Source organism: Acromyrmex echinatior, chromosome 13 (genome assembly GCF_024713525.1).
Source record: "Acromyrmex echinatior isolate Ae372 chromosome 13, ASM2471352v2, whole genome shotgun sequence".
Lineage (NCBI taxonomy): Eukaryota > Metazoa > Arthropoda > Insecta > Hymenoptera > Formicidae > Acromyrmex > Acromyrmex echinatior.
Window position 1 is genome coordinate 5,199,196 of NC_141864.1, and position 17,885 is coordinate 5,217,080.

At 34.8% G+C, this 17,885-nt stretch overlaps 2 protein-coding genes across 8 annotated transcripts in view; one reads left to right on the forward strand and one right to left on the reverse strand.

Annotated features, from left to right (window-relative positions):
• Nucleotides 1–8,913, forward strand: part of olf413 (DBH like monooxygenase olf413) — a 345,980-nt gene extending 337,067 nt beyond the window's left edge. For all 3 annotated transcript variants that reach the window (XM_087412835.1, XM_011064234.2, XM_011064235.2), the window contains 2 exons: nt 267–460; nt 1,528–8,913. In XM_087412835.1, coding sequence (XP_087268961.1) covers nt 267–460; nt 1,528–2,002 — 669 coding nt within the window. In that variant the 3' untranslated portion in view covers nt 2,003–8,913. The remainder of the gene's footprint in view (nt 1–266; nt 461–1,527) is intronic.
• LOC105150873 (uncharacterized) overlaps nt 1–17,885 on the reverse strand; it is a 157,736-nt gene that overhangs the window by 40,183 nt on the left and 99,668 nt on the right. The gene's annotated exons all lie outside the window — the stretch shown is intronic.

Sequence of the window (17,885 nt, forward strand, 5' to 3'; positions counted from 1 at the left end):
GTGGACTTAAACGCGATTACGTGTTAACATTAAGTAAAAATAATTATGACAGAATTGAATTGAAAAGTGATATCATTGAAAATCACTACAGTAAAGTATTGATATATGCATTACGATTTTGCTATATCAAGCCAAAAATTTCGAAACTTATACATGTTACTGCCATTTTTTTAGTTTTATTGAGTTGATGATATATCGAAAGATTTTAAAATTTTAATATTCTCTGTTCAGCCTAATATTATTCAGATGATTATTTTACGTTATAGGGCGATCATTTAGTCACCGAGTGCACGTACTCGTCTGAATCTCGTACGGCCATTACACTTGGCGGCCTGGGAACGAGAGAAGAAACTTGCCTGGTGTCCGTTCTCTATTATCCTCGTATTGAATTATCTCTTTGTTATTCATTGCCTTCGCTACCGACGGTGCTGCACAGCTTGGGAATCCAGAAATTAATACAGTAAGTAACATTTCCACAAATTTATAGCCGTCAACAAAAAATCGTATGATAAGATTATATAAAGTATCTTCATAATTGAGAAGATGAAAAATCTAGACGAATTTTATATATCTATTTTAAATCTTTCGAAAGACATTTTTAATAGTATTTGAATTAATTGATTAATTGTAACGAATCTAAAATTGATCTCAGACACAAATTGTTTTATGACGATTTCTGTTACATAATTTTAATTGACTCATATTTATCTTTTACTTTATCATCGTTATAATTTCAATTGGCAAATCATTTACGCGAATGAGAGGAAAGTTAATTGTGCAGTTACACGTTGTTGCCAATTTATATAGCTCCATGCAAACGATGATCGCTCGACATTTTGCTCTTTGATCACTCTAAATTGGCTATTAGGAACAGAGCTCGTACATTACAAAAGTGCCAGCCATTATTGACTTAAAAAGTGATAGATATTATCTCGCATCGACGTGCTGGCCATTGCTAAGATACGCAATATTTAACTTATTGTAAATTAACTCTTGATAAAATTTACAAAATTTATCGTTTCTTAATTGTTTTGATGTTTCGATGTCAAAGATTTAATAATATGTATATACATATAATATATAAACAGCTGCAATATTCATTTATAAATGAAAAATTTGTACGTAATATGACTAAATTGAAATATAGGAAAAAAGAAGTGTATGAAAGGAAACATATATGTAAATTATAATCACATACTTTCATATCTGGACTGTTCATTTCACCGCCATATTTTATACCCCCGATGAAAGTTCCCAATGAGGTGAACCAGGAAGTGGGAGCCTCCTATTTCTTGGTCCCACTCATGTATAAACACATAATATATATTATCATGTAATACAATCAGTTACGTAATATAACACTCATAGACAGTACGCATACATGTGCATAGGTAAATCAAATAAAGACGGCTCCTCAGAACTTTTATCTCTTTATATCACACAAAATAATTGAAGTAAACAGTCCAATTATAAAAATCTGTGTGCGAGAAAAACACGCGACTTTACGAGACTTCGTTTTTGGCGTAGAGCTTCCAGTCCGGTGATGATCCAGGAGCCGCCGAACTTAAAGGGCATGACGCTCGAGGAACGACTAGTCAGCTACGACTGGGAATCAAATTTCCAAAGTTTCCAAGAAGCCACTCGAAGTGGCACGTTTAAGCCGTTATGTGGTAGCAGTAAAGGTGCTCTGCCCGGTACAGAAAACCTCGAGGTGCACTACCCACGCATCCTCAGGCCCTACGAGGAAGCGAGCGTGCCCTGCGCGAAGAAGCCACTGCGGAACAAACTGTCGATGTTGCTGAGCGAGGACGGCGATATTGGTGCGCCCGTTGATCCTGACAGTGACGAGTCGAACGCAGTCGAGCGGGGTCAATTGGTGCGTAGCAAGGTGTCCCGCAGCAGCGACGCGGGTCCCACAGCTGGTAGTTCCTGCGGCCGTACGGTATCGGCGGCTGTGATCCTGGCCGCCGTCACTGTCGTCGCCGGCGCTGCGTTCAGGTGAACGTCGCCGCCGGATGAGTGGTCGTTCGAGTTCACTCGGATCCAGGATCGCCTTGGTGGTCATCCATCGCGATCGAATGGCGGACCGAGCAACAGCAGCAGTAGCAACTGGCGCGTACGTATGTTCGCGTAAGTATATGCCAATCTCAGCGATGCGATACTTAGGCTTAGATAAATGTTATCGTTCTCCGACCGAGCGCATCCGGGAACGCATTCGATTCTCGGGTGATTCGATCAGTGGGCTCTTTTTTTTTCGAAGTGGAGCGACCTTTCCGATATGACTAGTGGCTGGCGCAATCTTCGTCGTATACCATATCGTGTTTCATACTGGATAGATAATAAAAGTTACAGCCATTCAGCCTTCGTTACTGAATAGTGAAATGTTTAAAGTGAGATAATCGAAGCTAACTTGATATATTTAATTTAAGAGTGCTATAAATATTCGAAAAATTTTAGCCAGAATTTAATTTAGCTTAACAGTTTATATTTGCATTTCATTGAAATTTATATTTAAAAGTTGAATTTATTTAATTCTTAAAATAAGCAGCTCGTAAAGACTTAAGCAACATATGCACGCGCGTATCGCGAAGAATTCGCCAGTCTTTAGTCGAGAATGTCAAATTTCTGCGAGAGGAAAAGGATAATTGCAATCACCATTCGATTCGGTGTAGATGAAACCTATATACATATATACATCATAGAAAACGTAGAAGAAATTACCGAATCCACGTTATCTCGACTTATAGGTGTTGAAATAAAATTATAGTAATTTTACAGAGGCATGTCATTGAAAATATCTCATCCACGTACGGTGTTCGATTTTATCAAGAACTTATTAACTCTCTCTCTTTCTTAGTACAGTTACATGGCTGTATTAAATTAAGAAATAAGGAGGATAAAAGTATAAATCTAATAAAATAATTAAAAGTATATATACGTATATATTTCACTATTTTTGAATTAAATTAAATTTAATTAACTTTTTATCTTACAAAGAAATAATTCTTTTGAAGAATCAATCTTGAAAAAGCTCCTTTCACATTTACCTTAAGGCAAATAATTCTATGAAAGTTATTTTCAGAAGAATCTCTACATACAAAAATGTATTAGAGATATGGAATATTATTGTGCTGCACTTATTTAGAATGTTTTTCAAGTTTCAATTGTAGACACTTTTTTTATGTTTAAAGCTTTTTTTTTCGTCGAATCATTAATTTTTAAATTCTGTCCTCGATAGCTTTTAAAAATACACACGATTTTGAAACTCGAAATGACGATAATCAAATATTCATCTTGGCATTTAAAAATCGTTCAGAAAAGAGAGAGTTAATGACACTGGCTGGCCGGAAGCCGGATGTGGATGTGCGGCATATTAATTTTCGCCCGCGGTAAAACCGAGCACGAGAGATCGGATCTATCGTGTTCTCGTTTCGCGATCGGCTTTTCTCTTTCGCGACTTCCGTTCGCGCGTACCATTGTTATATAATAGAGAATTTTTTTGCGAGCAGTACTCTTTGAAACACGGTAAAAGCGGAAGTCCCACGCTCGAAATATCTATAAATTGTCGAGACAGTTTTCACTTGAAATTTATATTATTATTTATATTCGGGACATTTGCATTTACCATATTCGAAGTACGCTGTTGCAGAAAAGTCTATAATGTCCCGCGTGCTCGCATAGAACGACCGTAGCAGGATATTTCTCGGATACGAATACATCGGCTCTGTCGTACTTTAACTGCAGCACATTAGAAATCAATAATGCAAGTTGTGATGGAAATGAATAACACGAGAACTTCCTTGTTCTTTATATACTACACATTCTCAATGCCTCGATATATCGATTCACAGTAATAATCAAAACTTTAAAAAAATTATATGTATTATAAGAAGGGACCTTAAAATAAATAATTCTGTTCTGTGCAAAATTATTTTTAAAATCTTGATAAAATGTAAAGAATAAATGAATTAAACGTATTGAATTATGGACTGCGATTATAATTAATAAATAAGATATTATGAAAAATTATAGTAATATATAAGATCAAGTAATATTTTATTTTTAATAACTTGTAATTAAGAGCTAAACTTTATTGTAGAATGTTGTAAATATTTATGTAATATTCTTAACATTATATGAAAGATAATAATCGAAATCGTACGAGTTCGTTTCATGCAAATGTACTTCCTATCATTGAATACGAAAGTGACTAGTGACTGCACTATTCATTCATACTTTGAATTGATTAGTTCGTCTTGCGATTACTGCCTGATAAAGCTGCCGTTCATTGTTGCCTGTGAGTCATTCTATCATCATCGATTTCGAGACACTGCCTTGGCACTCCCATACAAAGCTACTTTAATTTTAAGTCGCATTAAAATGTATCTATTTCATCTTGATAGGTGGAGTAGGTAATATTTAATAATGAAATACTGTTTGACTTTTTTTATGTACGACTTTTTCGACTGATGATCGAACGAGAAATATCCTAATAAATTTTCGCGATTATTATCGACAGAGCGGAATATTAATTTAAAACTTCTTTCGAGCTAATCGCAAGAGTTTAATTGTTGGCTGTTTATTTGCTGTTCGAGAACCGGGCGAGACGTCGCGATTTCGTGAAAGAACGTTTCGTGAATTTATTTTTTAGGATATGCTTTCTCCGAAGTTTTTCCAGTGCAGTACTTCCCAATTTTATTTAACGTTTCATAATCGAATTTGTTTGCTAATAAAATAATTATATAACCGGGGTACATAGAAATCATTATTGAAATTTAAAAAATATAGATGTATACAACTTCCACCAAATTACATGACGTTAAAAACTTGCTTATAAATATTCATTTAGAATATGATGAAAAAATATTATAATTTTTTATCGTATTTTGAATTTTCCTATGGAAGGAAAGATGTAAGATTGAATCAAACGAAGAAGATTAAAATCGAGTGACATCAATATTTTTATGATTTATATTTTAATCCAAATTTCGGTATCAAATTTTTTCATATTAACTTAACAAAAAATTAATTTGGAAAATTAAAATTCTGAAAGTTCTTTTTTGTTTTGCACAAGAAATATATTTCCTGTTATAATAAAAGCTAGTCGTAAAACATTACTTGGAATACGTTTGGGAAACACTGTTTTTGATGACTTCGGCGGTCACGCAATAAATATGTGCGCGCTTCACTACGTCGTGCTCGCACGGTTCTCGCCAAAGTCTGTATATTTTGTTAACTAGACTGTAGCGATAAAGGTGCATTTTTTAAAGAGATTGTATAAGCATTGGTTGATTTGCACGCGATGGTAATTTCGTGCGAGAATCTAACAATGTCTCGCTATCAGAATCTTATTTCGCAATCTCTTTCGTTGAAGCGTTTTACGAAGGGGGGTGTGTTACTTAACCAACGTTTATATATAAATATATAAATAGATACACTATATATATTATATTATACATACCCGACGACTCTTTGTAACATTCTGTACAGTTTATTACGTGTAACGTTATTCACGCGCGCTTGTCAACGCCCGTTGTCGTATATGGGCGATTATTTATTTTTTATTTAATGTGTATAAAGCGATATAACTTGCGACTTGACACATCTCTCATTGTTGCGTACACATACAACACACGTACACAGACACGCATTTTCGAGATTTTGAACAAATCTGATACACCCAGGGACACTCGATTTTCCAATAAATTGTGTGATTCTTATTAATTGTATATTCGTATTAGGGATATTGAAGAGTAATCGATATGCGCTTGAATGCACGATAATTTACGATTGCTCAACGTATAAGCTAAGTTATGATTTATAGATTAAATGTAAATCTATATAATTGAACGAATTATGATTTTGTAAGGTATTTTTTTAAACGAAGTTATTTGATTTGACCAAAGTTCCGTTTATCTTCAGTTGATTGATTAATTAATATAATTACTATTACTATTATGAAATTGATGTTATTATTAGCTGCATTCTTCAGTTGTACGAAACAAATTAATATAGATGACGTGCCTAGTAAACTCGTGAACATTCTCAAGGGCCAAACGAACGTTTTGAACGATACGATCTGCATGGTGATTTGCATTCGATTCGAAAGCTTCTCCTGATAATTTCCATTTAAATGACTCTCGACTCGGATTTGTTCTTTATTCTACCTCATTTCGAAATCAAACGAAACGGAAGTGTCCCTAAACACGCGCTGTTACCGATTTCAATTTTGCACCGATATTAACAGAAAAAGAAAAGGAGAAGTTTGTTGGACGGAGAGTTTTGTTGGCTAAAATCAACTTGAAATTTTTTCATCGAGTTCACATTTTTCGGTGTTAGATCGAAAAATTATCTCCTCCCTCCCTTCTAGTATAGCGAAAATCTCAAAGTAGGCGCGACTAATCGGTATCGGACACATAGGTACGTTTTACAATTTAATACTAACTGGTAATTCGTAAATGTCATAGGAGAATCTGTGTGTGTAGAGAAGACCTTAGGGCAATCGAATGGCCATATCTTAACCCTTAAGCAGTCGGGATTCTCGAGTCGATGCCTCGTAATATCCATTAGTCATAGCGTAACACATTTCTGCAAGCAAAAAAAAAAATCGAACTTGTGAGAAAAAGAATCAATTAAAATGATGTTTTCGAGATACATAATAAATGATTTTATAAACGTTACTTTTTATACATAATTTTTTTGAAAATTATATTATAATTTATATTACAAGAAAGACGGACTCCGATCGTCATCGACTACTTAAGGGTGACAAGCAGCGCGAAAGTCATTCGTTCGTAACCACGCTATACTTGTCGAATCGAAATTGCTGAGAACCGCAGTATACATGGCTTTACAAATATTTTGTTCCGATTGGACCCGGTTCAATGGCATGAATGCGGGGAACTATATCCTGGCGATAGAAAGCGATCGGCATTGCCGGACGATAAATCCGCGTATGACGTCGCCTCCTAACTGTGCTCGATGGTACGTACTGTACGTAGTTGTTCGGCGAACTATTTTCGATATCTCGCAGTACGTCGGACAATTATTACGCAAAAGAGACCACCCCACCGCAGCATTTTTTTTCCCCGATAACCCGTTATCCGCAAGCAGGCGAATTTCTACTGCAGAATTACTAAATATTTCCGAGAAATTTATTCGTTTAAAATGGAGCGCTCGTATCGACGATAAGTTTGTATAGAATATATCGCGATTAAAGCGTTTTGCCTGAGAATATGAATGCGAAAAAAGTTTTTCCTAGGAATCACAAATGTGGATTTCAAATTTTCTTTTAAAGTAAGATATTTTTTAAATGAATAAATCATTCGTGGGAAGATTAAGTATCAACTATTGATGGGATCTCCGACTGAATTATTATCTGACACATCGATCGACACAGTTTTCTCGATGGAGGTCCCACATGCAAGAATACCATCCATATTAAGGTACTTGTAGCCACAGAATTTGCGACTGAATTTCCGCTAGAGTTTCTTTCTCTTCTCGATTCTATCTCTCTGTCTTGTCTTCATTGCGTGGACATGCATGTTAGGATCTGCTGAATATCGGACGATTTTTAACTTCGTCAAACAGACTCGTAATAAATCGATGCGCGATGAACGGGGACGACGCGATGTATCGTCCTCGTTTAAGGAGTTGATGCACGTCGTCGACGAATGCTGAGGATCTTGACGGTCTCTCGTTGCGGACCGTTGACGACGTGAATGGGTGCTAAAGAATCGCCGGTGATATGAATAGAACAATCAAGCGAAGCGTCACGAGTTGTCCTTTAATAAACTGGGATAATTATTATGTTAGGTAACACACGGTAGGGCGATGTGTTACGCATTTATACTCGATGATCTTGTATTGTACCTAGATATGTTAGGCAATCTTTCTTTTGTAACGATTGCTGGCGTTCACCATCCTTTCGACAACAGGCGATTTTCAAAAGTTTTTCGAACTTCGATCTTGTTTTTTTACAGCAACTTTGATTTGTTTTATTTATTTTTTATTAATAAAATGTTTTCTTAGATTATATTTCCTTTTTCTATCACGTTTTCTATTATTTCTTTGATAATTAATTAAAGGGACAGATGTTGTTTAATTTAAAATAAATGACAGTAAGTAATCTAAATAAACCAATTAAATAAAACAGTTTTTCTCGATATACATACAGTGATAGAGTAGTTATTATGCAAATTGTGCGCGAAATACGAAGTCGAAATACTTTCCTCCTTTTCTTGAAAGTAAAATCCACGTTACGACGCTGGAAAATCGAGTTTCGTCGCGTCGCGAAGTATGCTGACGCCTTGCACCTTCCACCACATTTTCAACAAAAATGTTTATTCCATCAGGAGTACCAAACCAAATTCGAGTGGATATGATTCCCGTTTTGAAGCGCGCGGAAAGTCGGTCGATGTCAACTTTGCCGCGGGCTTTGGCGAAAACGATGGTGAAGGCTGGGAAATCGAAAATGTATGTACTGTACGTAGAGGATTAGCGATCGCCGGCTCGGAATTTCGTGTCCTTTTAGCAAAATAGAGACACGGATGTGCGCAGCGATCGGAGCAGTAATGCGTAAGCGCGAGAATGCATATAAGAAAATCGAGCGAATAGCGTGTGCGTGTACATAGAATGTCCTGTATATAGTTTTAGATTTAAATGACGTCCGGGGAACCTCATAGGCACCTTACTACACACTCGATACCTATTTCGGATAGGTGTGGCTAAAAACACACAGCATCTTATATCTTTATAAATATACATACACCGAGCGCCCTATCCTTCCATAACGCTCTTACATTAGATTTATACCTATCCGATTTACACTCGATATTAACATCTACACTATCATCTACACTGTAACAAATTGTATTATATTTTATATATATAAATATGTAAATGTTTTTTTAACGTACGTGTCTTTTTATTGATCCGACCTGTCTTCTCTTGACTCCCACACGGAAAGAATTGATGATTTAAAGTATTTAAAAATTTAACTACAAGTCTGAAAATTTTATTGGACTATCAAAATAATTATGTTGAGGAATCTCAAGCTTGGTAAGTAATTTTGCAAAAAACGTATTTTAATAAACAGCGTTCTACATAATTATTTTGATAATAAAGTTATTATCAGATCTGTATTATCAAATTATTGAAATATTTTAACAAAACTTTTCGTATATTTGATTGATGTTTTTAGAATTTCTTGAATTCTTGATGTCATTTCGTAGCAATTTTTATTTTAGGCTAATTTATGTCATCCATTTGTTTTATTATTAATTACATTACAAAGAGAAATGATAAGTTGGTGTAGATACGTAATAAGATTAGGAGGTAAGTAAATTTTACTTTATATCATAATTTAATTCCTCATGAAAATATACATTGCGTAAGAACAAAGACTAACGTACACCCTAAAGTACTAAACAAACTCGCAGATTTTAGTGGTCGATGAACGTATATGTATGCATAAATGGGTAATAACGGTTGAGTTTACCCTAATATTTTTATCAAGCGCACCTGCTTCTCGTTCTATTTCAAGTCACTAATTTCCGGCGAAGTTCTCGCTCTTCTATCATCATCAATTTCCGCCGTCTTCGTGCCACTGACTGGCCGTATTTCAGGATATAGCGCTTGCGATTCTAACTACCCTAAGGATATTACTGTGCTACTGAAGTATCGATGCTTTTCATTTGACATGCCGATATTTTTCGTTCGATTCCCGGAAGTACAAGTCTACCCTGGTCGTCTGCTAGGAAAGAGAATTTTTGTTTATTACATATAATGCTACACTCTGCAAGAACAATGATGTATTTTTTTAAGAATTAATCCTTTATCGACAGTGCGGAATTATGCATCTTCCGTCAGCAATCTAGATCTTAAAGTATCAGTGCATTTTTTATTGTTCAGAGGATTGTATAAAAAGTGGAAAAATTTCTACGCTTGTGAAAATTTTGAGTTTTTAATATCACAGAAATCGAATTCATAATGTCAAATCACTTAGTGGTCGTCACTACTCGATCACGACTAAGTCGTTAATTAATTAAAATAATGGAATTAAATAATTTAATTCACGAAAATATATTAAATTTGCTTTAAAGTTTATTTACTAAATACGTTAATTTGGACATTTATTTACTTTAAAACTAAATCAGAAATGGATTGATGTATAATTTAATATACGTGGAAATTAAAAATAACAAAATTCTAACTCAAGACATTTGATTATCATTGCTTTTTTGATATCTAACATTTTACCTATTTCTTATTTAATTTATTTAAATATATTATATTTAATTATTATATAAAAGTATCATTGTATTTAATTTGTAGATTTAAATTTGTATACCATCAGAAATTACAATCAAAATACCGATAATGCCTTTAAAGTCCAACTTAACCGGTGGAGGATTAATACTGTCAATTACGGGCAATGAGAACTACACCAAGTTATCTTTTAGCATCGATAGCTGCTCGATGGTATCAAGTTGCAGTAAGCAGTAGACTCTACACAGGTTGCACGACGGAAACACGCCACGTAGACATGCACGAGCGATAAAATTACCATGTCCAACAAATCACCCAGCGGAGCGCGCTATCGAGTGTGCGACGCAACTAATTATACGCGCGTATATTACTTGCGGGCGACCCAGGACGGCAGTTCGGCTGCCGCTGGCAGTTTCAATTGCCGTCCGACGAGCTCGTCCATCGGATTACAGCGTGGATTTACCCAAGGCGTCCGCGAGAGCTCCGATCCATTAATGAACAAGTTCCCAGCAAGTTCGCTAATACTGGTATGCGCGGGTAACGGCCGCCACTTAATCAAACTTGGACGCGACGCGATGTGGCTGTTGAGTCGATGCTGATGAACATTCCCAATTTTTTTTTTTTTACCTGTTCATGAATACTCTGTATAATTTTGTCAATCGGCAGTAAGAAAGAATTTTGATTTTTTAATGTTTTCAACTTTGGGTTAATCGAAGAAGTAACTTTGACTTTTTTTCGATTTTAAAATAATGAATGATATTTAAACAGTACTCGAAATATTATTAATAGTAGGTATAGAAGAGAATCGCCGATACTGACATAAATCTTATGACATATAAGTGACATCCCCTTATTAGTTATTTTCTCAGAAATTGACTATTGCACTTTATTAATACTAATAAAATCATGGTCTGTTGCGTAGTTTAAATAATAATGACTATATTATTAATAATATTACATCATTTTAAATGCTTGTAATTTTCTAAATCAATTTTATTTATATATTTTTTTCTTAGTTTTTTCATAATACGATTTTAAATTTAAAATTGAAGTACAGTGCGTAAATCGCCACATCTGTCTGTAAAACAGATCATGGGCTTAGTTAATCTTTATAATGTTGCTTTAGAGTATCAAATAGCTTTATTGAAATTAAAGACAATCGTGCATATATAGAAAAACTATCGTGTTATTTGAAGAACAACATAAAATAAATATGTATATAATTCAATAAAAATGTTTCATAACGAAGAGTGAAAAAAAATAGGAATATGTAACATTACTGCCTACTGTGTCAGTTTTGGAGTCCATTTTTTGCTTACCTTATGAAAAAGTTAATTATTGCAAAATTGCAAACAGTATTATAAAAACTGTTTATATTATGTGATGAAAGACACTTTTTAGTACTTATGTTTTTAAAGTTTTATTTTTATCTTTTGTTGAAGAAATATTTTCTAAAAACAAATTGGTATATCGGTTCGGCTCTTGACTTTCCTCTATACATTATATAATATACACATTGTTTTGGAGAAAATATAAATGAAATTTATCTTAACTCATAAATCCAAGTGTCACACTTGAGATTACCGTGATATTTAATACATAGACATCGTGAAAGCAAAGATAAAACGGAAACGATCACAAGTTTAATTTTACGAACTCAAGCGGGATCCTCTTAACTTCAAATGTCGCCTGCAATTGGTAAGATAGGAGACACCGAGAGTATGATGAAGTTATTATATGTTCGATACTCCCATCACAAGAGCGCAGTGTAGAAGTCGTAATTGTTTCAAATGGTTTTGTATCGCAGCTAAGCTTTGTTATCTTACCTAGGAATTATGCAATAATGATGCCACATTTCTCGAACAAATCGATGTCCCGGGGGATAAGTAAAGTCTTCGCCCCGCCACGAATTTTATATAAAATGTGCCATTATTACTTCCCTTGAGAGCGGAGTTAATTAAATCCCGTTAGTAAAAGCTACGGGCAATTTGACCCCCGTTGCCGATTGAAAACGATGACGGGAAACGAAAGCGAGCTGCCGTGATTTCCATCGTTAATTGTTTTCTCGGATCGAATCGCAATGCGCACCGGCAGAGAAGTGGGTAGAAAAGATGATTAAAGTAATAGAGAATCGTACGAAATCAAGAGGGAATTACTTGTAATATAAATTATTATTTTCGAAAAAAAAAAACATTTGCGAAATCACGAAGTAAAAGATATTATACCAATTATTTTATAAACGTTATTTTTAACATGTCTTATCTTTAAAGTATTTTATACATGAACATCAGTCTATAAAAATCCATAGTAATTTACCAAAGAAATCTACAAAATGTATTCTTGGGACTTTTATTTGTTTATATGTCACTTCGCTAAAAACTCGAATTTAATTCTCTAAATTTCTTGGAGTAAAATTTCGTTCCAAGAAAGTGAGATTTCACTTCAAGAAATTTAGAAAGAATATAAAGGAAATGTAAAACAAAAATTTTTTAAACAGTTTTATACAATCAGATACAATTGTCCTAATTTTCTTTATTGAGATTTAGAGTATCGAATAGCATTATATTGTTAATGCCTGATCACCTTTTGTTGTCCTTTATTGCATCTGTCTTACTGATGTTTAATTTTTTTCTTTTGTTACTGCATATCAATAAAATTATTATTAATATTATTACTATCAACTATATCCTTTTCCTTGTTGTAAAGTATTATACAATGTGATATTATATATCCCTTTCTCTCTCATACATACATATATTATATATTACTTTCTATAGCTATATGTGATAAAGATCATCCTCATACTCTCGAATCCTTTACAACTTCATTCGTCCGGCGACCACATCGTTTCATTGAAATAACGGACTAACCCACTTTGCATGGCGAGAAGGCCGAGATTGCATAAGTTATGCGAGTTATCGCGCGTATCCATAAGGGATGATATGTCTCTTGAATGCGAGAGGTCGCGAACTCGAATGCACTGTTCGCATGTAAATCTGCTCCTCCCGTTGTCGTACTTCTGGCCGAACCATGTCCGACTTTTAGCTGATAAAGTGCCCGGTGCTGATCTACCGCCTCGATTCTACGTTTCTACAGTAGAACTTCGATCTTGAGAACTTTCCGCCGCACGATCGACTCACGAATTTATAGCTCCTGGACAAATTTGTCTTCTCGCAATGAGCGTCCGATCAGTTCGACCATTTTAACTCATTCTTGGAGGTTACTCTATTATTAGACGTTATCTCTAGGGAATCGACGAAGGAATGAATGAATCGAGTCGTTAAATATTGATTGATACAACTTTGCAATTTCTCTTTATTCTAAATTGACTAGAGAAACATAGAGATTTAGAAACATAGAGAGAGAAGAAGATCTTTTTCTTTTCTTCAATTACATTTCTTTTAAAATATATCAAGAACTCAAAATAAAAAAAGTAATTAACCAATTTTTAAAAAAAAAGATAAAATTAAACATTTTTAGCATTTATTGAAATTATAATTATGAAACTTTTAATAATATAAAACGATATTTAATTGAATGTGATTTATGTTTAAGAGTTAAACATTTCCGGAAAATAAAAAATGTCACAGAAGTTTCTAATAATATAATATAAAATATTTCTCTCTCTCGAAATAAATTACTTTAAAATTTGCCTGTATATTTTCTTTAGCAATATCATTCGTTGATATTCCATTAATATCGTTTTATTATCAAGGATTGTTTATAATTCTTTTTTTCTTCGATTTCGATTGAAATAAAATAATTTTTAATGCACGAACTCGCGCTTCGGTTGCCTCCCTTTTTATGGGAGGAAAAAAATACGTGCTTGCACAAATTCAGAACTGACTGAATAGAAACGGCGTTCGTATTTGGTGAGTAGTTACAAACAAAAACATCACAATAGTTTCAAAAACTGGAAGCAATGTCTATACGCAGCTTCACGACGCAGAGTGAAATACGAGTCGTATTGAAGTGAAACCGGCATATTCGCAATTCTGACGTGTTCTCCTGTTCTCTCTGCTTTACATTTTGCGTATAGAGTAACATGTAGAATATGTAAAAGTTACGCACGCGTACATATAGGTGATATTTCATACATACCCCGTTCACTATTTCGCAATAAATGTGTTTAACAACGGTCGAAATTATATCTTTTTGAAAAAACAGAGTTAGTTTTTGAAACTAAAGTTTATAAATTTTTAGGCACTATTTTCCATATCAATTTAACGCAAAGTCAACGGAATATGTGACTGGAACATTCAAATATTTTGAGAAAGAAATATGTTATTTAGAAAGATAGCTTAAAAATTGATATTCAAGTTTCTATGATTATTATTATTTTAATTATGACGTTTCTAAATACTGATTGATCAGTTTTAACGATCACATTTTAAGAAGACAACTAAGTACTTTTTATTTTTCTGCATTTTCATTTCCATTTATGTGCTTGAAATATCTTACATTGCCGTACGTCAGTATTACTAGAAAATTAGATTTGTTTTTTTCGCGTGGATGATGATACGTACTCACATACATCTCTGTTTTAACAGAAAGAAGACTTGTTTCTCGTATTTCTTTTCTGTTCGTCTCATCGCTCCGCAGTGGGATGGCTCAAGTAAAGTTCCCTGCATTTCTTTATTTTGCCCCAGAGTATGATCTCTCGGGAGTTTCGAAACTGCAGCGGAACGGCGAACTTGCGTCTGCCATCGGCAGAAATTAATGAGATATTTGAAAGCGGTTAAACTTCCACACAAAATCGTCGACTGCTCCTTTTCCGCGTGTAAATTTAAACATGGTCGAGCACTCTTAAATCGACGGCTGAGGCTGAATGAAACTTAACTGTAGGTTTTAACGATGCACAGCGCGTTTATATTCCAATAAATTTTATTAAGAAATAAATCGGCGCTGTTCTCTTACAGTAATTTCTTATCTTTATTAATTCATGGATAATTGGATGCAACTTCGGGCAACGAATTCGACTTCCAGTTCGTTATAACTTTATCATTCGTGACTTTATACAGATATGTATATATAAAGATATATATTTTGTTTTTCTAACTGAAACTTTGAAAATAAAATATTTCGATATTGAGGCTCACATATATTGTGTATGTACACACACACACACACACACACACACACACACACACACACACACACACATGTATATGTATATAGGATTCACTTAAATGCATACTTTGTTTCGTAATTTTTATTGTGTATATATATATATATGTATGTCAAGTGTGGGTGTGTGTGTGTGTGTGTGTGTGTGTGTGTGTGTGTGTGTGTGTGTGTGTGTGTGTGTGTGTGTGTGAGTCTCAATGGCGAAATATTTTATTTTCAATATATTTCTCAATGTCGAACTGTGTAACCATTTTAAAATCTCTCAATGTTGCACAGAGGAAGCCATAACGTCCATTTTGAAAATACTGAAGCAAACACGCGCGGACTGCCTGAAATTCGCGAAACGTGTCGATCGTCATAAATCTCTGTGCATAAATCTCGCGCAAAAATACTGACTGCTAGTACAATTTGCTCGCAACGCCATTTCTCACGGTGTGCTTTGCCTTGTATATCGATGAAAATTTACCGTCCCTAGTGGTCGTCACTTTGTTTGTCGGCCTTTAAACTGCTTTACTTTCTCAAGCTCCGATACATTTTGCGCGGCTCGACGATTTTGCATTATCATATGATATTACGATGCGAAGAAATAAAACTAGGAGGTTTTCGTCGGCGTATTGATTTATAACAGTAAAGTATGAAATAGCACGGAGATTAAATAAAATTGTGCGAGAGGGTTTAGAATATTTTCATATGTACTCTTGTACCAAGTTTTACTTTTACAAAAGAAATTTTCAAAATAAATCGAACACACTGCAATGCAGCAGATATTTGTTTGTAGATACATATTACATGTTTCGAGATAGTCATCAAGATGAATTTAGTTTCTTTCGGAAAAAATACAAAAATTGTAAATCCTCAAGAAGTTTAGGAACAGAGGAAAATTTACTGGCTTTACTTGTATCGAGGTATCGTCCACTTTTAAGAAAATACAAGTTGCATTACTTTACGTTTAAAAGAAAGTTACTTTATCTCGATAGTAATGACGCAGTTTTAGAGCTTCGTTAAAACCGGCGAATAAAGAAAGCGAAGTAGAAAAATCGCAAGAAACGAGTTTGAAGTAAGGATAGCGTTTCGCCACCGAGAACTCTAGAAACTTATAATCATCCGAGGCGTTACATCAGCTCCCAATTCCAGCGAAGCTCGTGAAGCGTTCATTCTTTAAACTTTAATTATTTATTTGGACAAAATTATTAATTTCTCGTTATCTTACCAGATCTTATATCAACTCTTTTTATTTGCATTTCATTTACGAAGAGATTTGAGATCTTAAAATACAGAATTATAAATCTCTTTAATTCCAAAATAAATTCTACGTTATAATTGATAAAAATGTTACTTTACGTTATAAAAAATACATGTCAATCGTTAAAAAATATATGTATTTTATTAATTTTCTCCATACGAAGAATTTCGAAGCACAAGTCTAAAAAAAAATATCATTTTTATATTTTCGCTCGTAACGATATTATCGTAAAAAGGATCAATAATACAGACATTGTGTTCCGCAATTAGTTCGGCAATCGAAGTGCTCCGCTGTGTAGCGATTAAAATGAAATTTTCGTAATGCACGAATGGTAATGGTTACAATTTGATTAAATATACAAAATCCCCGCGTGCGGTCGTGTGTCACGTTTACAGGCCGCTTTTTCTCCGAGCCGCTACATCGGGCGGCGCGGCGCCGACAGGCTGTTCAATGCGGCCGGAATATCTCGTCGCTGCGGTGGATCGTGAAGAGGGTGGAAAGAGGGGCGCGGGGGAGACAATGAAAATAGGGGTGCGGGAAAAAGTGCAGGGAGAGAGGAGGAGGAGGAGGAGGGAGTGTCGAGTTGCCGGGGTGGCTCTAGAAATTTATTAGCGCCGGACGCACTCAGCCGCGGCGCGTCACTGTAAATTAACAGCAAACAGAGAAACGAGATGACCCGCCCTCGCACCCTTTCCTCGTTCATCTTCCCTCTCGTTCGCTACCGTGCGGCACACACATCCCTTTCCATCTCTCTCTTCCGCGCGGTCCATCGTCGACGACCATGCGCGCACGTTGTTTGCCATTCCCGCCTATTCGACTATGAATTAAAACATAAATTTCAATCAACCGGGCAAAGGCATTTATGTGCCTTCTCGTCCGGAATATACGTATACGGAGTGTCCCGAATGTACTCGGTACAACCATATAGTTCATTAAACGCGAAATTGATTTTTTTTCTTAGTTATGAAGGCCAGTATTTATCACAAGTACTCAAGTTTTATCTTCTAATAAAATAGCGAAATATTTTTTAATCAGTGGAATAAGACCTCGTTTTTGTATATCTTCTCGAGATTCTGTTCACCGGATTTTTTATTTTTAGTAAAAAATATATTCGTAATCAACGTTGCTTCGATATTGTAACTAATTTTTATAGTTTAACGTCTGATATTTGCGATTGTATGGAATACATACGGTGCTTCTAGACCACCTGGTATATTATATAGCCGTGGCCGTCGATTGGATCGAC